The 23,564-nt window shown below is 48.0% G+C and overlaps 2 protein-coding genes across 3 annotated transcripts in view; both read right to left on the reverse strand.

The window, feature by feature from the left end:
* Window positions 1-2,077, reverse strand: part of LOC113879799 (uterine milk protein) — a 34,440-nt gene extending 32,363 nt beyond the window's left edge. Inside the window, exon 1 of the mRNA XM_027521602.1 lies at window positions 1,730-2,077. The gene's annotated coding sequence lies outside the window, so the exon portion shown is untranslated. The remainder of the gene's footprint in view (window positions 1-1,729) is intronic.
* A 5,334-nt stretch (window positions 2,078-7,411) lies between these two features.
* On the reverse strand, window positions 7,412-23,062 carry SERPINA12 (serpin family A member 12). Of its 2 annotated transcripts, none has more exons than XM_027521623.1 (5): window positions 22,854-23,062; window positions 16,337-16,987; window positions 14,413-14,683; window positions 10,551-10,698; window positions 7,412-7,923 (listed from the first exon to the last, which is right to left on the reverse strand). In XM_027521623.1, the coding sequence occupies exons 2-5, from the start codon at window positions 16,968-16,970 to the stop codon at window positions 7,732-7,734; spliced, it is 1,245 nt and encodes a 414-aa protein (XP_027377424.1). In that variant the 5' UTR covers window positions 16,971-16,987; window positions 22,854-23,062; the 3' UTR covers window positions 7,412-7,731. The 2 variants fall into 2 exon arrangements, with proteins under 2 accessions (XP_027377424.1, XP_027377423.1); XM_027521622.1 differs by having other exon boundaries at window positions 7,437-7,923; window positions 22,682-23,062.
* Between the last annotated feature and the right edge of the window lie 502 nt (window positions 23,063-23,564).

Below are 23,564 nucleotides of genomic sequence, written 5' to 3' on the forward strand. Positions count from 1 at the left end.
GAAATCCAAATAAAGTTCAGTTAATAGTACTGTACCAGCTTCAGTTCTTTGTGTCAAATGTCTCCTGATTGTATGTGGGCTTCCCTGATAGCTCAGTTGGTTAAGAATCTTCCTGCGATGCAGGAGACCCCAGTTCAATTCCTGGGTGGGGAAGATCCCCTGGAGAAGGGACAGGCTACCCACTCCAGTATTCTTGGGCTTCCCTTGTGGCTCAGCTGGTAAGGAATCTGGCTTCAATGTGGGAGATCTGGGTTTGATCCCTGGGTTGGGAAGATCCCCTGGAGACGGGAAAGGCTACCCACTCCAGTTTCCTGACCTGGAGAATGCCATGGACTGTATAGTCCACGGGGTTGCAAGGAGTCGGACACAACTTAGTGGCTTTCACTTTACTGGTTATATAAGATATTAGTATTGAGGATATTGGGGCCAGAGAATGCAGAAACTCTATACTATGTTCACAACATTTTTGTAAGTCTAAAATTATTCAAAAATTTAAAATTTATTTAAAGAGAATGGCCAATCAGGTAAGTAAGTCATGAACACATTCCAACATTGATCTGAGACTCTGGGTGGTGGGGCGTGGGGTGGGGAAGGTAACTTCCTTGCATTCACACATTAAACGTCTGTGATTTTTGCCCCTGACATGGACCCACAAAGTGGCTGTATCCTTCCCTTACCAGATCTGCTTCCTGATCTCCTCAAGCAGACAGTCTCTTCTTGGTTCCAGCATGTCTTTACAGCCGTTGGATGGCGGCTGACTTTCCTTTTCAACAAAGTAGACCAGGCTTCATGTTCAGAGGCTTTAGGAAACAACAGTCTCAGTGGAATTTAATTGCTGTATATTTTTATAATTAATTTTTATTTATGTCAAGTTTGGGGGGGTTTCTATACATGACTGTGATATTAATTTTCCTGTTGAAACATATTTTTTTTTAATGTGGATTGATTTAAAGGTCAATCTAGGTAAATAACAGAAGGAAAGAGATGAGGACTCAGCCACAATCAGAAAAGGGCTTGAGGAATGGATGTAAGTTGGGAAATTAAGTGGAAATGGAAAGAACAGTTCACAAAGAGAGATGATGTGTTGGCCTTGACAGCTTAAGGTTACACTTGATCACTGACCTGGTGACCCAGTGGGGTTGGGAAACGCTCTCTAGCTGGGCCTGAGCCAGAGGAAGTCAGCCTTGGGACCCTAAACTCTCACCTGGCTTTTCCACACGGGTACCCTGCCTGCGTGAGTGTGTGTTAAGTCGCTTCAGTCATGTCCGATTCTTTGCAACCCTATGGACTGTAGCCCTCCAGGCTCCTCTGTTCATGGGATTCTCCAGGCAAGAATACTGGAGTGGGTTGCTATGCTCTCCTCCAGGGCATCTTCCCTACCCAGGGATCAAACCCGCATCTCTCATGTCTCCTGCCTGCATTGGCAGGCAGGTTCTTTACTACTAGGGTCACCGGGGAAGCCTGGCACCCTGCCTGGCACAGACTCAAATGCTCAGAAACTATTTGTTGACTAAAGGCGTGGAAGAATGAATATGCAGATAAAGCTCTGGAGTTAGTTCTATGGATTTCCAATACGAGTGTCAAAGTATTGTCCAAGACAGCAGGGCCTTGGGGGACCATCCAGGACACCCCATCATGGCACAAATGGGAAACACAGGCCGGGCAAGAAGGAGGTGTTTGCTCGAACCACACAGTGCGGGGAAGAGCAGGATGGGAAGGAGCTTATTACCTGTGATTATCCTCGCCAGCACGCCAGCCTGTCACTTCCAGTGTGTGACCACAGGAATGACCTCCCCCAGGGCAAACAGGAAGCCAGCCTCCAGGCACCCAACGGGCACTTGAAAAGCCATCTGCTCGGAAGCTGCCCGAAGGCGTTCTGCATTAGTTGGAAGGTCAGGTTGGATCACATCCCAGGGTCCTTCCTATCTGGGATTGTGATGTCGGGCACTTCCATGCAGGGGCACTTCCATCCTCTCCTCTCGAGGAGTACACCCATCCGTGGGCATCTTCTGGCTCAGAAGGCTCCAGGCACTGCCTCACAGACTGAGGAAAGGAGCATCTCAGTGGTGCCACCTTCCCAAAAAGGGCAGACTGACCACCATTGTCCCTCCAATCACCATGACCTGCTCTACACAATGTTCTTATTTATTTATTACTCATACTGTTTATGATCTGCCTCTGCCTCCAAGCCTGGAACTCCCGCAAGGGCAAGGAGTTTGGTACATTTTGTTTATTGATATGTCCCAGCCCCTAGAACAGTCCCTGGCACCGTGTAGACACGGCAAATATTTGTTGGATGGCTGGCTGGCTGGACAAATGTTCCAGAGTCCCAACTCTATGGCTTCCTAGCTGTGGGGATTTGGGCAAATTAAGCGATTTTGAGCCTCAGTTTTCTCATCTGTAAAATGGAATGGCCATACTAACTTGAAGAGTTGGGCTGACAGGGACTTGTGGGCAGGTCCTACTCAGTACCAGGCTCCTAAGAGGCATTTAAACATATTCATTTGCTCATGAGGTCGGTCAGTCCACAAACACGTGGCCTGGTGAGGCCTGCGTCTGACTCCTATGTCTTTCTTAGAAGACGTAGGAGTCAGTCTTTTCTAGAAAGATGAGTAACACGCTGAGAAGAACTGCGGGAGGTGGAGAGTATGGGAAACACTGGGAGTATCTGGGAGGGGTGGGATGGCAGGAACAGAGGCTGGAGAGGGTGACGCAGAGGGCGTGTTCCGCAGATCCTTGTGAAGAAGAGGCATGGACGAGCCCCCTGATGGGCCTGCCAGGTGGGTTAAGGCACGTGGCCTTCCCTCCCTGAGCAGGGGAGAGCTCGGGAAGGGGCTGGCCGTGCCTGGAACATGGGCGGTGACTGGGGCATTCTTTCTTTTCAGCAAACATGTGCTGGGCATCTTCTCCACTTCATGCATTGGCACCTGGGCCCCAGGGGACTCGGAGATGCCCAGTCTGCAGCCTTAGGGACACTTACAACACAGAGTCTGCCTGGGTCACCCTCTAACTAAACGCCTGCTAAAGTTCCCCATAGTCCTTCAATTCAAGACCACCATTCTCCCTGTAGCCCAGGAGGGCCCACTCTACCTCTCCAGCCTCACTGCCCACTTCTTCCTGCTTTATTTTGTTACTCTGGTATATTCATCTCATTTCAGTTTTTTGTCCACATCACTTTCTGACCTCAGAGCCTTTGCACACACTGTCCTCTCTGCTTAGGACAGTGTGTGTCCTAAGGACACACAGTGTCCTCTCTGCTCCCCACCACAGCCTTCCCTCTCTTGGTTACCCAGATAGAATTTATTTCTGTAGTGAAGAATGAAAATATAACTGTGCTCATTTCACATGCTAGCAAAATAATGCTCAAAATCCTTCAAGCTAGGCTTCAACAGTATGTGAACCGAGAGCTTCCAGGTACAAGCCTTTAGAAAAGGCGGAGGAACCAGAGATTAAATTGCCAACATCTGTTGGATCATAGAAAAAGCAAAGGAATTCCAGAAATGCATCTACTTCTGCTTTGTTGACTATGCTAAAGCCTTTGACTGTATGGATCACAACACACTGGAAAATTCTTAAAGAGATGGGAATACCAGATCACTTTACCTGCCTCCTGAGAAACCTATATGCAGGTAAAGAAGCAACAGTTAGAACCAGACATGGAATAGAAGATGGGTTCTAAATTGGGAAAGGAGTACGTCAAGTCTGTATTTCCTCACCCTGCTTATTTAACTTATATGCAGAGTATGTCCTGTGAAATGCTGGGCTGGAAGAGCACAAGCTGGAATCAAGATTGCTGAGAGAAATATCAATAACCTCAGATATGCAGATGACACCACCCTAATGGCAGAAAGCAAAGAGGAACTAAAGAGCCTCCTGATGAAGGTGAAAGGGGAGAGTGAAAAAGCTGGCTTAAAACTCAATATTCAAAAAACTAAGATCATGGCATATAGTCCCATCACTTCATGGCAAAAAGATGGGGGAAAAAAATGGAAAGAGTGAGAGACTTTATTATTTGGGCTCCAAAATCACTGCAGACTGTGACTACAGCCATGAAATTAAAAGACACTTGCTCCTTGGACGGAAAGCTATGATAAATCTAGAGCGTGTATTAAAAAGCAGAGACATCACTTTGCCGACAAAGGTCTGTATAGTTAAAACCATGATTTTTCTAGTAGTCATGTATGGATGGGAGAGTTGGACCATAAAGAGGGCAATGAAGAATTGATGCTTTGAACTGTGGTGTTGGGAAGACTCTTGAGAGTTCCTTTAACTGAAAGGAGATCAAACCAGTCAATCCTAAAGGAAATCAACCCTGAGTATTCATTGGAAGGACTGAGCTGAAGCTGAAGCTCCAATACTTTGGCCACCTGATGCAAAAAGCCAACTCACTGGAAAAGACCCTGATGCTGGGAAAGATTGAAGGCAGGAGGAGAAGGGGATGACAGAGGATGAGATGGTTTCATGGCATCACTGACTCGATGGACATGAGTTTGAGTGACCTCTGGGAGACAGCAAAGGACAGAGAAGCCTGGTGTGCTGTTGTTCATGGGGTCGCGAAGAGTCAGGTAGGACTGAATGGCTGAACAACAAATAAGTAGGAAATCTTACAGAAAAACTGGGACAGTGACTGCAGCCATGAAATTAAGAGACACTTGCTCCTTGGAAGAAAAGCTAAGACAAACCTAGACAGTATATCAAAAAGCAGAGACATCACTTTGCCAACAAAGGTCCGTCTAGTCAAAGCTTTTGTTTTTCCAGTAGTCATGTACAGTTGTATGACTTGGGCTATAAAGAAGGCTGAGTGCCGAAGAATTGATGCTTTTGAACTGTGGTGTTAGAGAAGACTCTTGAGAGTTCCTTGGACTGCAAGGAGATCCAACCAGTCCATCCTAAAGGAAATCAACCCTGAATATTCATCGGAAGGACTGGTGGTGAAGTTAAAGCTCCAATACATTTGCCACCTGCTGCGAAGAGCCAACTCATTGGAAAAGACCCTGATGCTGGGAAAGATTGAGGGCAGGAGGAGAAGGCAGAGGATGAGATGGTTGGGTAGCATCACTGACTCAATGGACATGAATTTGAACAAACTCTGGGAGACAGGGAAAGAGGACTGCAGTCCATGGGGTCACAGAGTCAGAGACAACTTAGTGACTGAACAACACCACCTATTTAGAATACAGCTGGTTAAAATGAAGATGAATGAAGCACTAGACAGTGACCTTCATTTCTATTAATATTTGAAAGACCAGTCAGGGTTTGACATATTATTAACTATATGAAGAAAAACACACTCTTATGCAGTTTTAATTAATAGCTATGATTCAAAACAGACATGCTCTCAACATTCAGAGCTGTTCCCAATTGTCATGTTCTCAGTGTCTGAGTCCCCAGACAAGGTCTGGCCAACTTGTTACAAACTCTGAAAGCACCCGTGACCAGCTTTCATCATGTTCACTAGAGCCCATGGTCATGTCATTATTTGATTCATGCTTGTTTCTTTCATTGGATTTAACTCCATGAAGGCAGGGGCCAGGTCTGTTTGTATCAACAACTAGCCCAGGGGTTGCTGTCCCTTGAGTCAACATTTCAGGCAGGATTTATTGTAACCCATGTGGAAGCGGTGGGGAAATTCAGATCCAGGAGTCATCACAATGCATGGGAGGTGAGTATTTTATTGAACAACTGCTTGGTAGACAAAATTCCATAAAGTGATTATTATGGATTGGGCATTGGAGGATGAGTAGGAGCTCGTTGGGCAGGAGGTGAGCATGACCGGTAGAGGAGATAGCAACTTTCAACACATGAGGAGGTGCTCAGGCTCAGAGGCTTTAAACGACATACCCAAGTCACCCAGCTACTAAATGGCTTGCCCTCTTGTCCCATGTCCCCAGTGGCACATGCCATGGACCTGAGCGAATTCCTGGGGATTCTGGTGTTGCCCTGGTGTCCTCCCACCCCCCAGCCCCCAGGCTGGTGCCTGGGAAATGGTGATTGTCAGCAAAGTGCTCCAGGGAGTGCTTTTGCCCCCACATCTGTGTCCTGGGTGCAGAATCTCAACCTTCTCACCCTTCCCACCTTCTTAAACAGAGGCTGCGTACTCTGGTGCTGCCTGATCTTAGCACTTAGCATCCTAAACTAGTCCTCTCCCTCTCTAGGCTACCTTCCCTACCAGCTTGTGTGGCAGCTGCGTCTCCAGGGCCCTGCAAGGGCCTGGGACAGAGGAGGAGGTGCTTACTGAACACACGTATGCGCGCGCGCACACACACACACACACACACACACGTGCGTGCACGCACATGCCAAATGGGGCAGGGCAGCTCTCTCACCTGGGACTGGATCTGAGAAATGCAATAACTAGCTGGGCCCCCAGGTCTATGTGGAACCCCTCCCTTCCCGCCCCAGACCAGATGGCATGGCTGTTTGCTGCCTGTCACTAACCATGAAGACACAGGAAGTCACTTCGCCTCTCTGAGCCTCACTTCCCACACCTCTCATACGAATGTCCATTCTGGCTGCGGGCAGGGTAGCTGTAACCAGGACAGAAGAGGCATGGTGAGCCGTGAATTGCCAGGGGATGGCAATTGCTGCCAGCTCAGACTTCTTGGAGAAGGAAATGGCAACCCACTCCTGTGTTCTTGCCTGGAGAATCCCAGGGACGGGGGAGCCTGGTGGGCTGCCGTCTGGGGTCGCACAGAGTCGGACACGACTGAAGCAACTTAGCAGCGGCAGCAGCAGCAGCAGACTTCTTAGTGCCAAGCCAGTGAGGATCCCTTCCTCCTTAAACACCTTCAGCACTGGCTTTGGGTATTCACCAAGCAATCAGGTGCTTAAAGAAACCCCACACGCATACTTAGTCCTGTGAACACAGGTGCCCTCTAGTGGTTATAGGCAGACCCTGCATGGCCATGCTTTCTGGGTAGGTGAACCGAAATGATTAACTCTTCAGCTGAGCTTGCTGACAGGTTCAAACTTCATGCTCTCCATGCTGTGCCCAAAATAGCGGCTCTGGAGTCAGACAAACCTTGTGCTGGGTCTCCTGGCTACTGCTACTCTGGGTTTCATCCGCCTAATGCTGGACCAGCCCCACTGCTGTTTTGTCATCTGCCTGGATGCTTGGCTGAGCACAAAGCTCCCAAGGGGACCCTGTGCGGAGGATATCTGTGTAGCTCACATGCCAAACACCCCAAGCCAAGGGCTCACAAAGGGGAGCTAACTCTTCTCAAGTGGTGTGCTAGCCTCCTCGGAGCCCTGGAGAAGTATCATTGTCCTCAGTCTTGGTCTAGTTCTATGGGGAAACATAAGTGCGGAGAGCATATGACTTTCCCAAAGACTCTTTGTTTCTGAGATTTGAGCCCAGGTCTCCTTCACTCTGAACCCCAGGCGGGTACTCTCCTTGGCTCACAGCATCCCCATATTATCCACCAACAGTCAGCAGATCTTGGGAGTGTTTTTTATTAAATCATAAAACCCCTCTGCCTACCAGGGGCGGGGGAGAAGGTTACTATCAACTGGGTGGGAATGGGGCATCTAATCCTGAAATTTGAATGGGCGGTGAGGGGGCTAAGGGGGGGAAATGGGGCCCAGAAGCCAGTGGTGCTGCCTCTTTGGACGGTGGTGTGGAGAGCTCAGGATAATGTGAGATGAGATGAGAAAGTCCCTGTGGTCTCAAGGAGACAAAACGCATCCAACCCCAGGACATAGCTGGGGTCTGCAGGAGGTCGGGTTTCTGCCTTATCTCCCAGAAGGATTAACAATCTTTCCAAAGAAGAGCAGGTTATTCATTTTAGTCTCCCAGATCATCAGCAGGAAGCGGTGGTTTATCTTGACCCTAATCGGTGTCTCCATGGGCAGCGTCTGCGCTCCGGAGCCCGCGGCTCCCTCTGTGCCCTTCTCATCCATCTTCAGGGTAGCCTTGTGCACCGCCTGCAGGAAACGGGAGTAGGGTCAGTGCTTGGGAAGCCACTTGGAGGCTCTGGATAGGCAAAAGCTAACAAGAGGCTGTGGAACAGAGCACTTGCATGCGTGCTAAGTCGCTTCAGTCCTGTTCGACTCTTTGTGACCCTATGAGTGGTAGCCCACCAGCCTCCCCTGTCCATGAGATTCTCCAGGCAAGAGTGCTGGAACAGGTTGCCATGCCCTCCTCTGGGGGATCTTCCCAACCAAAGGATCAAATCCTCTTCTCTTACTTCTCCTGCTTTGACAGGCAGGTTCTTTACCACTAGCACCACCAGGGAAACCCTTGAAATGAAGTATTTCCTGCCATATCAATAAACAAGGATGTCAGAGCCATCAGCTATTCCAGCCCTCCAGATGGGACTTCCTGAGCCTGGGGGGCACTCAGAAAGAACAATGCCTAGGATCCAATGATGGTCAAGGAACTAAGGATGTGAAAAATCAAATCACAGGATGCTGGCCCCAGATAGCTGAGATACATATGAAAGGAATGATTTCAGTGAAGCCAGACTCTTGCATCTTCCCAGACAGAAAAACAGTAAATTCCTTAACTTGAAATCTCTGGTTTTCCTTAATTAACAATAATCTTTTGATGTTCAGACTACCTGCCCCTTGTCACCAACTTCTATATAACCTAACTCCTTCACCCCGCCACACCCCTACTTCCTCTGAACAGTTTTCTCAGGGTTACTTGAGATGCTGTCTTCCAGGCTTGCAGTCCTAAAAATTCCCACCGAATAAACCATAACTCTCAACTTGGAGACTGTGACTATCTTTTAAGTCAACAAGGCTCAGAGAAGAAGAGGCCTCTGCCTGAGTCACCCGGTAACTTGACTGGTGCCAGTGACCCCAGGGCTCACGGCTGCTCTGCTGTCATCAGTTAAGGATACTCAACAAGCAGATGCAGCTTGAAAGAAAAAGTGATGCAGGAGAGCATCAGTTACTGGGAGGGGAGACGGAGTGGGATTTTCTATGTTTCCCAAGACTCTCAGGGATTCATCAATGGTAGTAATTGCAGAAAGGCTGTGCTGAACTTTAGCTGGATGGGAGGGAGGTGAAGGCACCCCTGGCCCAAAGCAGCCAGCCCCTCTGGACTCCTTTCATCCTCCTGGTGGAATGTTAAGAGGGAGTCTGATTCCAGGGTGGCTGTTAGAGATAACTCAGGCCCCAGATCCACCCCAAAGGTATCAACATCCGTGAGGAAGTAATGGACACTGGAAAATTGATGGGCTTCTGTTAAATATTGATACATTTCACTCCATTCTGCTGCTGCTAAGTCCCTTCAGTCATGTCCAACTCTTTGTGACCCCATGGACTGTAGCCCACCAGGCTCCTCTGTCCATGGAATCCTCCAGGAAAGAACACTGGAGTGGGTTGCCAGGCCCTCCTCCAGGGGATCTTCCTAACTCAGGAATAGAACCCGAGTCTCTTACATCTCCTGCGTTGGCAGGTGGGTTCTTTACCACTAGCGTCATCTCACTCTGTTCTACAGAATGCTAATTATTTTACTGGCAAGTCAATAGTTGATGTCTACACATAGAATCACAGCTGTCAACTCCAGCCCCTAGACTCCACGCCTTCTCACCTCCCAGCCTCAGGCTGAGGTGCTTTCCTCCTGGAAGATCTTCCTCCCACCTGTCTCTGCTTGCTGAAATCTTCCCCGATCTCAGTGCCTTTTGAACCTCAAAGTACGATTGCCATAAAAGTATGGATAAATTTGAATTTCCAGTTAAATTTGAATTTCAGATAAATGATGAAATTTTCAGCGTAAGTATATCCCATGCAATATTTAGGCTATACAAAAAAACATTCATTCATCACTTATATGAAATTTGAATTTCGCTGATGTCCTGTGTTTTATTAATTTAAGATTTTTTTTTAAACGTGGACCATTTTTAAAGTCTTTACTGAATTTGTTACAACATTGCTTCTGGTCTATGTTTTGGTTTCTGGGGTCATGAGGCATGTGAAATCTTAGATCCCCGGCCAGGGACTGAACCCTAACCCCCTGCATTGGAAGGCGAAGTCTTAACCACTGGACCACCAGGGCAGTCCCTGGTGTGTTGCAGTCTGTCTGCTACATCTGGGCGCCTCCCCCCACCATCTGGTCCTTCTGACTGTCACCAGCAGGCAGGGGCTCAGCCTTGCTGGAGACCAAGGGGTCCTTAGCTTGCTTATCTCTACATTATGTAGAAAAATGTTCACAACTTACTCCTCACAAGCCTGGGTCACTTGTAGGCCTGATGACTGCTCCAAGCCTCCATCCATTGTTGCACTGAACCAACTTCCAAAGTAGGACTAGGAGATCGACAGGTCTGATTTTGAAGACTAGAAACATGAGGCTTGGGAGGGTACGTGATTTGCCCAGGATGGACAGGGAGGCCTGGCGTGCTGTGACTCATGGGGTCGCAAAGAGTTGGACACGACTGAGCGACTGAACTGAACTGAACTGATAGGTGGTTCGGGGCAGTCAGGCTTGGCCTGACTGGTGGGGGCACTCTTGGCTCATGCAGCTGCTGTGAGAGTGTGTCTGGCCCGGGGCGGTAAGGCGGGTCCCTGAGCTGGAGGAGGGCCGCATCCCGGCCAGGCAGGCTTACCTCGTCCACTTTCAGGTTCCGATGAGGGGAGATCCTGGTGAGATCACCGTGTTCCTCAAAGATTTTGCTGATGCCCAGGTGGGAAAGCATCTTCTTCAGGTCGTAGCTACTGGTGATGGTCAACCTGGGCACAAACACATCTGCGACCCTAGGGAGGACAAAGTGACAAAGATGAACAGCGGGGCCCTGCCGTTTTTCCAGGCAGGCTTTAGGATGGTGACGAGGCATCTGGCCTCCCAGCCCCCGAGGTCTCAGAATTTTTCTCTATCCACAGAATAAAGAGAGACTCCTTAAGCCTGGACTTAAAAAAAAAATTTAGTTGTGCCGGGTGGGGTCTACTTCCCTGACCAGGGATTGAACTGGGGCCTCCTACATCAGGAGCTCAACCTTAACCACAGGACCATCAAAGAAGTCTCCTGGGATGGGTTGTTAAAACATCCAGGCTCTCTGACTTGTGTTCTTATTTTTCTATCAAACTACCCGAGCCCTCATCCACAGCAATGTCCCCGAGCCCCCCTGTCTCAGGACCCCTTCAGGGCAGCCATGGAGGGTCTCTCCACTATAGCCTCAGCCACACCCATGCGCTGAGCTGATGCCAGCAATCTGGTGCTCTCGAGGTAGCAAGGCCCTGAGATGGGAAGCTGGCAGAACTGAGTTCAGATCTACTCTGCCTTCCAGGAGCTCTGTGGTTGGGATCAGATGATGTCACCTCTTTAAGCCATTTGTATGAAAATGAGGACGGTGACCATGGCAACCACAGACCAGAAGGGGCTAAAGTGCGTGCCTCGAGCGTCCTGCTTCGGAGGCTCAGCAGTCAGAGAGCAAGTGTTCATCCTCTCAGCCTTGAATGAGCCGCTTCAGATTCTCTGTGGTTGGGACCTGGGTTGGCGTCCCTGCCCTGGGGTCAGCCGTGCTGAGGCCCCTGTGGAACCTGGGTTCCTGTCCACGGGGTCACGGACCCCGTTTCTTTCTGCCTCTCCAAGGACCTCATTCCTGCCTATGTTTTCTTTTCCTCCTGCACAGTCCATAAATGCCTTCTACTGGACCGCCCTCAGTGGCAGACCGCAGGCTCGAACAACCCTCGTCCTCAGTTCAAAAGCAAAATCAATTCCCTTGGCCTCTAGTCACGTCTTCAGCTTCCAGCCCACGTCTTTCTTTCAGAGCAGAGAGGAAAAAAAACAAAACAAAACTTGTCCTCCCATTATTTGTTGCTGTTGTCTCTCAGTTGCTAAGTAGTATCCGACTCTTTTGCGACCCCATGGACTGCAGCCCCCCAGGTTCCTCTGTCTGTGGGATTTCCCAGGCAAGAATACTGGAGTGGGTTGCCATTTCCTTCTCTACGGGATTGTCTGGACCCAGGGATCGAATCCACGGCTCCTGTGCTGGCAGGCAGATTCTTTACCACTGAGCCACTAGGGAGCCCACTTTCATTATTGGCTCACACCATTTTCCAGAGCGGCCACTGACCTTGGCTTGTTAGAGCCAGAGGCCAAAAATCAGGAAGTGGCACCTGATAGTCAATCCATTCTGAAGCATTCCCACCCAGATCCATGCCCTCTGCCCTCCCCTCCATCCCTGGGTGCTCCTTCTCTCATCCTTTGCTGGCTCCACCTCCTCGCCTGTCGCTCACCATTGAAGTGCTCCCAGCCTGCCTCCCACCAGGTCCTCCTTTCTTTTGTTTTTTTTTTCCCCCATCATCTGTTCTGTCTTTTTTCCCTCTTGGGGGATTTCATTCTGCGCCTTGGATTTTAACATCCACAATAGGCCCAATGACTCTCAAACTTACCCTTCCACTTATCTGTTCATTTGACACAAGCTTATTTAGTGCCTACTGTATACCAGGCTCTGTTCTACATGCTTAGATGCATTTAGAACAGGCAAAAATCCATGCTCTTGAACTTGTGCTCTACTAGGGAAGAAAGACAATAAAACCATCACAACAAAAGGGAGACAAAGAGTAGATACATGGACTGGGAGTCTCAGTAAATGCCATGGGAAAAATACACAGATTGACTTGGGGATCAGGAATGCTGGAGTAAAGGGAAAGGCTGAGCAAGCTTTCAAGGGGGCAGAGGAGTCCGGCAAGTTTCTTTTTTGCGTGTGTGTGGTTATTATTATTTTTTTTTCTGAACGAAATGGGGAGTCATAGTAGAGTTAGACTTTATCATTCAGAAATAGAATTTCTCTCCCATGAGCTGGCAGCTAAATCTGGATATCTAAGACGCGTTCTTCAATTTCTCCAAAGACTTGTTCCCATGTGAAGGAAACTCTGTTGGTTCACTTATCACTCATGGACAGCCCAGCTCAGTCCTAGCATTGTGTCTGCCTCTCTTAGAACCCTCCGCCACTCCTGACAGCATGTTGGGCTTGGCAGAGGTTCTCAGAAAAGGACTTTTGGATGGAGAATTATGGTGGAGCCAAGGTGGAAGAGAGAACAAAAGGACCAAGGAGATATCCTGACATTGTTTCTACCAAAGTGGAAGCTCCCCTTTCCGTCTCATAGACCCACGGAAATGGAGCAGGGCCCTGTGGTCTCTTCCCTGCACGTCCTCCACCTGCTTTTTGTCTGTGGGAAAACTTTAGCCAAAGAATAAGTTTAATCAGAGAAGTGAGAAAAAGGCAGAAACAAAGGAAGGCAGTCAAATGAGACCAAATAATTATAGCTTAATCATCAAACAAGGTCAAAGACTTTTAGTTCTTCTCAAGGGTTCAGATAATATTCTGAACCATATCCTTTGAGCTGTCTTGTAGATACTGACAATGCTACCAGGTAGAAGCAGCTAGCTACATGATGATCAGACGATAGCCATGACACAAGTGGTCACAGTTCCGAGAACTGGCCTCAAAGAAAAGGGAACAAACCAACCCTGGATCTGAAGACTTAAAACAATCAAGATGATGATCAGACCACTGATGACCAATTTCAACATGACTGCCAGAGGTTTCTGCATGGAGCCCCCTCCCTTCTTCTATAAAAGCTCTTGGTCACTGATTGTCAATCGGCCTTTAGACAGCAGTCTGCCCTTCCTCCCATTCCCTGCCCCACTGCTGGCATCCAAAGTAAAGTAAACTTTTCTTCCCATCAATTTGTCTCTTTATTGGCTTTTGAGGAGTGAGCAGCAAGACCTCCAGTTTTGGTAATATCACCATGTCTCCTGGCTGCCACAGACCCTGTCCTAGCCCAGAAGCCTTCAAGGCGCCTTGCAGGTCTACACTGATGTCAACTCCTCAGTTCTTAATTCTAGCTCTCATCCTTCCCAAGAAAAGCTGTCAGTAGGCTCGTGCCTGGGTGAGATTCTGGAGGCTTACCTTAAATCTGTTCTAATTTTATGTTTGAAAAGAAAAGTATTTAGTGACTTCAGTCCCTCAACTATTATTAATACAACTTACTTGGCTCATCCTTCACTGGTTTCATTATGACACCACGGTTGAAAACATCCTATGTACAATGTACAACTCACAGCTCCCTTTGACACCCCACTTGGGCTTGTCCTCACCTAGGACACCTCACCTAGGGTTTCTCCTCCTTCTGCCTAGGATTCTGTCTCTCCTCATCCTTCCGTATGTACTGCTATTCAGCCTTGAAGATGTGGCACCAATGCCACCTACTCCATGAAGCCCTCCCTGATCACCACTGCCCACCAAGTTGCTTCATCCTCTGCACTCTTACAATGTTTAAGTATCTACATTTCTATGACTTGTTCTCTAGCATACTTCCTACCAAAATATAAATTCATCATGGAGCCCAGAATGGGCTTATCCATGGGGTAAGAGCTCAATGAATCTGAGAAAGAAGAAGCAAAGACAATGGAGGAGAGGGAGGAAGACGGAAGGTACTGCATACGTTAGGCACCCTCCTTACCTTCGTACGAGTAACTTCTTCCATCTGGCAAAAGTGTCCGGCCCCAGGGCTTGCTCCACTTGCTTCATTCTGCCCTCCTCAGGAAGAACAAAGATGGCCGTGAAGTTGCTCTGGTAAGGTATTTCCAGGATGGTACAGGAAAGCTGGTCGTCATGCCCCACTTTATACATGCCCACATGGAACATCATGGGCACCTTCACGGTCTTGTTTCTGTCCAGAATGAAATCTTCCTCTTTCGTTTCCTTTGGGTCAAACTCATGTTGCCACCTGGCTTAAGATGGAAGAATAACAGAGTGATGTAAGTGTCCTGAGGGAGAAGGGGCTACTGGATCCTGTTAACCATGGGGTCTCTGTCCCCACGGACTTAAAGAAGGAGTTTGGTTGCTCTGGTGTATCAGAGCTGGTGCACAGGAATCCTTGGCCTCATGCCATGCCCTGAACACCTCAGGGGACGTGAGCTTGGTCCCAGTTATCATTTATTCCAGTCAAGCCAAGACCAGGGCTGCTGACTAAGAGGGGAACTTCAGACTGCCCCAAGACTCAAGGCTCCTGAGGCTGAGAAAGCCTGTGGATTCTGTTACAGAAGCAGACCCTGGATCACACTTAGTGGGGGCTATTTGGGTCTGAGTGAAAATTCTCACACCTACTCCAAGCAGCCCTGGAGAAGCCCCTCTCATGTAGGACTAAGAAAACTAAACTAACAGACTGCCCTTGGGAGCATGCTGAAGTGCAGTGAACTCTTAAAACTGGGCATTTTGATTCTCTATTTTTGACCCAGAGACCTCTCTGATGGCATAAACTCAGACCTGGGTCTCTTCACTTACTACCCTCAGAGCCCCCAATATAAGGCCCTTAGGTCCAACTCCCCAAGCTCAAATGTCTGGCTTTATTGCCAGACAAAACCTTGGTCAAGTGTCTCAACCTCCCTGGGTTTCAGTGTCCTTGTTTGCCAGCTGGGGGTATTGATGGGAATCTCACAGGGCTGCTGTGAGACTCGGTGGGGAAGGGCAGCACAGCTCAGTGACTGCGGGTAGGTAAGGGTTGAGTGGATGCTAGGCACCGTCACATCACTGTCGCTATGGTTCTTGCTGTCATACAGAGGACGTAGGGACTTTGGGAAATTCCTAATTTTCCTTTCTTCCCTGCTTTGGACAGTCTACCATTAGCCCTCCTGTTTTACCCCATAACCATCAATCTCCTTGTGGATTTTGGGAGAGCTGAACTTCCATATTCAGGATCATGTTGTTGACAGCCCCAACAGCCTTGCCTGGTCCTAGGGATGTTGGCTTCTCATTCTCACCTATGTTGGCCAACATTTGTGTGTGTGTGCTGTGACTGGGTGTGTATCGTGTGGTAGATGCAGCTTGAATTAGGGAATATACTTTCATCTTCTTTTTCAATACCTCACCCTCAGACTTGTGGAGTCTATAACATATGGTGAGAAGACCAAGGCACCTACCAATGTGATCATGGTCACAGTGTGACCATCAACACGGTCACCATCCTGGGCATCTACTTGGAGTTATGAAAACCATAGCCATCAGGTCAAGAGAAGTGGATTCTACTCCTGACTTTCATTAGCTGGCTTTGTAGCTTTGAGTAAATTAATTAATCTCGCTCTGAATTTCACTTTCCTGATCTAAGAAATGGGGAAAAGGATGACACTTCAACCTCTACAACCAATGTTGTCTTAGGATAATCAGTAACCATAAAAATGCACATATGAGGCATTCATTTATCATTCATTTTCACTTTGAATCCTAATAACCACCCTATCAGCTATGTATCAAGGTACTCCTTTTTCAGACACGAGAAGTAGGATTCAAAGAGAGCAATTACATGTGACTTCAGGGTCACAGAGCAAGTAAGTGGACAACCATTGAATCTGACTCAAGTCTACATGCCAACATACTCTAAGCCTTACCTCGAAAGAAAATATAGTTGATAAGAAGCATCACAGTGCCAGGGTCTATATTCTTGACTAGGTTGTTGATTTTCCCCTGGGTTTTCTGACTGACATAGTTATTGATCTGCTTCTGAGCATTTTCTGAGTTCCGGAAGTTGGTGGGGATGGTGTCTGCCTTGTACATATTCCTGACTTCTGTCAGAAACTTCTGCTTGGGCTTTACCTTCTGGTCAATAAACAAGGCATTCCCGAGCCCCAGCCTTTGGTCCTGGTTCCTCTGATTCAGCCTGTGGATGAGGTAATGGAAGGCTTCATGGAGGTCTTTCTCAGGGATGTTCCTGAAGTTGAAGCCCTCCTTGATCTCAGCCAGGGTGGAGTCCTGGGCACCCAGAGACAGCATGGAGAAGGCCATAGAGATGCTCCAGGGGGAGAATAAGATGTTATTGTCAGGGCTGCTGAAGGACAGTTTCTTAAACAGCTTGAGTCCAAAGTCTGCGTTTCGCTTTGCGAGCTCTTGAGCTGTCCCCTTTCCCTTCTCTACTTGGCCCTGACTCACAGCTTCATGATTCTCTGGAGAGAAGTTGGACTTCAGAAGACCTTCCACAGTGAGGAGGCCAGCCAGAAGCAGGCCCAGGCCCAGAAAGGGGTTCATTTTTCTTGGAGCTTGTCCTGTTGAGTAGTAGACCCAAGGTTAGCAGAAAAGAGAACAAAAGAACTCCATTACCCCTGTCTTATCCACAAGGAAGACCAATGAAAGAAGTGATACTGTGACCAGCGTGTACTGGGCATAGCAGTTCATAAATGCTTTGACATTCATTACAACGTCTAGCCTTTGCAATCACCTCGGAGACTAGAAATGATGACATGAATAAGAAGTCTGAGTGTAGAGGATAGCTCTTGCTCAACCCTTCCCATGTCTTATAGTAACAGGATCTCAGTTCGTTTAAGGAATTGCTTCCTTCTCTACACTGGATCACAGTAAGAATAATCCATGGTGTGGGCATCTGACCCAAGCTAAGTCATCATAGTACTCCATCCCCCTGCCACCGAGTACTTAAGGAATGAGAAGGGGACAAAAGTCGGATCAATCAGTGTCTTTCTTTGAGAATGCAAAGTCCATTTTATCTCCGGGGTAACTGGCTTAATGTTAAAACCTGGGACCTGAATGTGAACAAGACATCCACATATAGAAGGAAAGGTGAGAGAGAGAGACAGAGAGAGAGATGGAAAGACAGACGGAAGGAGAGAAAGGAGAATATGTATTTGGTGACATCTTTGAAGTTCCTGGATTGACCTTTACCTGCAGCCCACCCACTTCCATTTTTCCAAGTTATAAGAGCAAATGAATATCCCTTTTAGAGCTGGCTGGCTTGAGTTGGTTTATTTTTCCTTACAACCAGAGCTAAATTTTCCTAGAGAGGAGAGGGGAGCTGTGAGCTGGTAGCAGCCAATGCTCACAGCATCACCAGCCCCAGGGACGTGCACCAGTTAGGCTCCTTTCAATTGACTGAAAGAGAGAATAAATGAAGAGTGACCCATGGACAGAGGAGCCTGGTAGGCTGCAGTCCATGGGGTCGCTGGGAGTCGGACACGACTGAGCAACTTCACTGTCACTTTTCACTTTCATGCATTGGAGAAGGAAAAGGCAACCCACTCCAGTGTTCTTGCCTGGAGAATCCCAGGGACGGGGGAGTCTGGTGGGCTGCTGTCTATGGGGTCGCACAGAGTCGGACACGACTGAAGCAACTTAGCAGCAACAGCAGCAGCACAAGGCCTCACCGAGGAGAGCCCCATATCCTCACTTTTTTCATGCCCCCAAACCCTCTATGCCCAGGTCCTGTGGATACAGCCATCTTCACAGCAGACATGAGTCTTCAGGAAGCTTGGGACCCTGCGTCTGAAAATTCTATTAGATACTGCCTTTGCTTGCCATGATCCCTTTCTGTCTTCCAAAGGAAACTTTTTTTCAGGTATCTACCCTTCCCTTGGGCAGCTCACATTCCTCAGGGACAGGACCCCAACTCCACCTCTAAGGATAGCCCTGAATGGGGCAGGTAACCTCCACTCTTCTACTGCTGACCGGGGCCTGAGCCAGGCCTAATCCAGTCAGCGCACAGAGAGTTTCTCTTGTTAGTTTTCAGAGAGGGACAGAGGACTTAAGTGATCCAGTGAGGGGGTATCTCAGGGTTCCTTGCTGGAATGTTGGGGTGCTGTTTTCCTCTCTCCTCCTCTGGATGTCCTGACCAGGGAGATGTAGACCCAGGGACTACCATAGCCCTTAGTCCCATGAGGGGAATGACTCCAGGGCAAACCCAGAACATAAATAGGGTGCCTACAAGGGCTTTGCTGAGAAACTGAGGTTGGGGTCCCAGAGTAAGCTCACCTAGAGCCCACTGTACCCTAAGACTTTCCATGATGCCAGTGTGTGATATGTGGTCAGTTACCTCAAGGCGAAAGAATCCTAGCAAATGCAAGTTTTGTTTTATTTCAAATGTTGGGACTACCGGGCAGACAAGAGTCTTGACTCTGATGTGTGACACTGAGGAAGCGCCTTCCCCTCTCTGAGCCTGGGTGATCTTCAAATACCTTTCACTCCTAATGACTCACTGTTTAGTAAAAATTAAAGACAGTCAGTGATGAACCAGGGCTCCAGGGGCTGTCTGAAAATAGAGTATAGAAATGAAGATCAGTAAAATTCCCAGGGTTGTTTCAGATAAAGGGAAGAGAACAAGAAAATGGAAAAGATTCAGTGTCTCAGGGTAGTGGGCTGGACCGTACAAAGACTGCCTGGATTAAAAATAGAAGTTTTTCCTATCCAGAGGGGCAGGCCACGTATGCATTATTTTCCAATGCCTGGGAATGAAGAAGTGAGGACATGGCTGTCAAGGAGCTGAGAGAACACTTTAGCAGCAGGATGACCAGCCAGGTGGGTTGGGAAGCGGTGTGAGCACCTTGCCCTGGGAGCCGAGCACGGATCAGGGCAGGACAGGGCCAGAACTTGGAGCAGGGAAAGGAAACTGCTGGAACTCCATCCCGGAAGCACAGATGACTCACATGCATAGTTCTACAGTGATGCCCTGTCAGTGACCCCCAAAGTCGATTGCCTACTTCACTGAGTTTCAGGAATAAGATCTGACTATTGGAATAAGACCTGGAGAAGGGAATGGCTACCCACTCCAGTATTCTTGCCTGGAGAATTCCATGGACAGAGGGGCCTGATGGGCTACAGTCCATGGGATTGCAAGAGTTGGACACGACTGAGTGACTAACACACTCACAGGGCATAGGAAGTCTGGATATTGGTCTTCTCTGGCTTATGTGTTTGTTCAGTGGCTCCCCAGAAAACTTTACAGAGCCTCCACATTTGCATCTAATAAATGGGGAAGGAGTGATATCTTACCCTTCTCCCCATTGGATGCTGCTAATCAGCTCGCTGCGCCCACCCCTTAGGACACAGCCCACCCTGCCAAGCCTTAGTGTCCCCTGCCTCTGTAACCTGTGTCACAGCGGTCCCCACAGGCCTCCACTTAGGCTCATGGAGTGCTGACAGTCTGGCCTTCCTCCCCTGCAAGCAGCCCACTCTACCCCCCAGTTCTGGGCCCTTCCGTCTGTCATCACAGGCCCTAAACCAACCTGAACTCATCAGATGGGTACCAGTCCCAGATGCCTGAAGAGGCCACTTTTTTTATCCCATCAATTAAAATACCTGAGGGACTGGTTATTTCCCAATAAGTTGATAGATTGTCCAAGTTGAGCAAGTCTTTGCTCATTTTTATTTTGGGGTGTGTGTATTTGGTAGTCAATCGAAATACTGGGTTGGTCAAAAAGTTTGTTTGAATTTTTCCATAACATTCTACGGAAAAACACGAGTGAACTTTTTGGTCAACCCAATAAAATAGGTAAATAGAATAACGGAAAAGAGCAAACTAGAAACCTAACTTTGTGGACTACACAGGGGGCAGATAAATCTGTAGCAGAATTTCAGCTCATCTGTGACCATCTTGGTTTTACATTTCTTAGTAATGTGGGGAAAAAAATTTCTTCTCTTACTAGTAGTAATAGCATGGCATGGACTCAGGACTTACTTATCCTAAAGACAGATCCAAACCAAATATATTCCAGGTATAAACCTGAAGCCCTTTGGACTAGCAGTTCAGGTGCTTGAAGTCTACATATGGGGTGGGGGTAGGTTTACTCATGGAAGGGCAAGGCAGCCGGCACTGCATTTACCCGCAACACCATCCTGCCAAGCCCAGTAACTGGAATCTCCTTATCACAGCAACTCAGGGAGGGCGTGAAAGTGAAACTGTTAGCTGCTCAGTCGTGTCTGACTCTTTGCAACCCCATGGACAATGGTCCACTGGTCTCCTCTGTCCCTGGAATTCTCCAGGCAAGAATACTGGAGTGGATTGCCATTCCCTTCTCCAGGGGATCTTCCTGACCCAGGAACTGAACCCAGATCTCCTGCACTGTAGGCAGATTCTTTACTGTCTGAGTTACCAGAGGGCAGTGAGCTAAAATAGCACTTTTAACAATAAGAATAGTTGTGATTTTGCAAAGTGCTTTCATCCTTGTTATCACCAGTAGTTTGAGGAAACAGCACTAACAAAGGGAGCACACACAGGGTACAGCAGAATGGTTCCATGCATGGAGCTTCGGAGCCATTGTCTTCAAAGAGAAAAGACCTCCACCCACCCTCCCCAGATCTCCAGTCTCCTCCCTGTCTGCTCTATTTCTCTTCCCTGTGATAAAACCGAGCAACAAGGAAAAGTTTAGGTGGTATCCGTCCTCAAGTCAAAGTTTAGGATGCTTGGGGCAAGCTCCCATCCCCTAAAACTCGAGCCCTAATGCGTGAGAGCCACCAGCCCAAGGGCTGCACTCAAGTGAGGGGGTTGTTGTTGTTGTTCAGTCACTGAATCGTGTCCAGCTCTTTGTGACCCCATGGACTTCAGCACACCAGGCTTCCCTGTCCCTCACCATCTCCCAGAGGTGGTGGGGGTCTCTGTCTTCAAAGGCTGGACACAGGCATCCTGCTCCATCCCAAGGAAACCCAGGCCCTCAGAGATCCCAGCTTTTCTCCAAGCCTTTCCAAAGTTCTCCATAGAGTGCACAAGACCTGGATAAACTCAGAAGGCACCTGATGGACCCTTCCTTCCTAAAGATGTGCCTTAGCATCCCAAAAGACCAGCACAAAAGCCCCACACCAGAGGAGACATCTCAGGCATGCTCTGTGGTCCAACCTGCTTTAAGGGATTGATATTGTTAAAAGAGATCACTCTGGACATATTAGAAGTTATTATTTTTAAAAGCAAGTTTAGAACTCAGTGGAGGTGAGACATATCCTCCTTCCCTTGTTGGAAGTGACAGAAGACCGACCCATGAAAGAACTCTAGTGACTATGGCAACAGACTTCATTCTCCTTCCCGGGAAGAAGAGGCTGAAACACAGGTCCATCATCTCATCTCTGGATTTACCCTGGAGATTTCTGCTTTCATCTTTTTAAGAATTATTTTGAGCCCTTGCTATGCATTAGGCACTAGGGCATTTGAGCAGTCCCCAAGAAGTGGTCCATGCCAATGCTGCTGACTAGCCCATGGTCTCCTTTGAAACCCAAGCATGGAGCTCCCTCTATTAAGGCAGTGCCAACAGCCATCCCCAAAGACTTCTCCAAATCCTCAACCACTTTCCAGTTCTTTGCCTAGCCTGTTCCTCCTACCTTATGACTTCATTCTAGGATGAGGGACTATGTGGGTTGAATGACCATCGACTTTGGGCCACTTGTGCTATAAAGGGAAAACCAAGGCCCTGAGTGGACAAAGGAGCTATCTGAGGTCAAAACATGCATTCTGATGGGTCAGAACAGGGATCTAATCTATTAAGACAATTCTGCAAAAATTCATGAGATGGGCTGCTTGGCCTCACTTTCTCCATGGAATAGTTGTTGTTTGTTGTTCAGTCGGCCAACTCATGTCCAACTCTTTGTGACCCCATGGTCTATAGCACGCCAGGCTCTCCTGTCCTTCAGTCTCTCCTGGAGTTTGCTCAAACTCATGTCCATTGAGTCAGTGATACCATCCAACCATCTCATACTCTGTCACCCCCTTCTCCTCCTGCCCTCACTCTTTCCCAGCATCCGAGTCTTTTCCAATGCTGGAATAGTACATGGATGGATGCAGCCTCTGTCCTTGGGAAGAGATAAAGATACACAAAAAGCTCACAGACAGGACTGGCTATGGCCAGAACTACAGGGAAGACACAGACCCGATTTGGAAGGGTCTCTTGATCTTCCTAGGCAATCCCCATCCCCACACCCTCTAGAAAAGCACAAGAGATAGACATCTGGGAAAATGATCAGGGCCTCACCTGATCAGCACCCTCTCCAAAAGAGGGGTTTCCAAGCTCTAGAACTCCTCCAGAATTTTCTTCTAGACAACGCTTCCAGGACTCGACTGTACCCTCCTTCAAGCTGAAGCAAACTTTGTGTGGAATAAATAAGAAGAAGTTGACCTTTTCAAAGAGAAGGTCTCATACTCACAGTACATTCAGAAGAAATCTACGCAGCCAGACAAATGGATCTGCTTTTCTTGCTTTATTATTTATACTTCCATGGCCTCTTGGAAAAGTAGACCATAGGCCAATAAAATTAGATGGCCTGATTGGGCAGGTGATGGAGGTTCCAAAGTAAAGGCCACACCACTTCCTCCAGGGCTTCTCATCTCAGGAGGCAGCTGCCTGATATTTAGACCACACCCACTGGGGTGTGGCTTCCCTAATGAAGTCCATTCATAACTTTTGCAACTATTATATTTCCCAATCATGCTGGCCCTGCAACCTGGGGTATTCTACAGGTAGATCATTCTGTAGTTCTGATGCTAAATATTCGACCCAAATATCACCACTGTCATCAGTGGGAGGAGGTGGAAAACAGGATTTTCTGGTCTCTAACTCCCGTTTCTTTCTTTTGATAATTTTTTCAGTCTCTTTACGGTTGGCAGTTCTATCAGCTTAGCTTACGTGGAGTCCTTTGAGAGAAGAGAACTCAGAGAGAGATGAATAGACAATTCAGTATATAGTTTTGGTTAGGGAGAAACAGGAATCCAAAATTCACATGGACGTTTGTGATCATTCAAGAAAATTACAAATTGGTTTTTGATGGCATATTTGTAGCTCTGAGTGATGAGACGAGGGTTGGTTTTCTGCCTCCTGGCTTTTCTGTATTTTCCAAGTTGTCCTTCGGAAACAGGTA

Source organism: Bos indicus x Bos taurus, chromosome 21, assembly GCF_003369695.1.
Source record: "Bos indicus x Bos taurus breed Angus x Brahman F1 hybrid chromosome 21, Bos_hybrid_MaternalHap_v2.0, whole genome shotgun sequence".
Classification (NCBI taxonomy): Eukaryota; Metazoa; Chordata; class Mammalia; order Artiodactyla; family Bovidae; genus Bos; species Bos indicus x Bos taurus.

Bases quoted from the DNA above. Each gene is read 5' to 3' on its own strand.
- SERPINA12 (XM_027521623.1), bottom strand. From the start codon at position 16,970: ATGAACCCCTTTCTGGGCCTGGGCCTGCTTCTGGCTGGCCTCCTCACT. The intron at 10,699-14,412 runs GTAAGGAGGGTG...TGTCCTCCCTAG, and splicing joins AAGAAGTTACTCGTACGAAG to GGTCGCAGATGTGTTTGTGC. The intron at 7,924-10,550 runs GTAAGCCTGCCT...CGTTTCCTGCAG, and splicing joins GGAACCTGAAAGTGGACGAG to GCGGTGCACAAGGCTACCCT.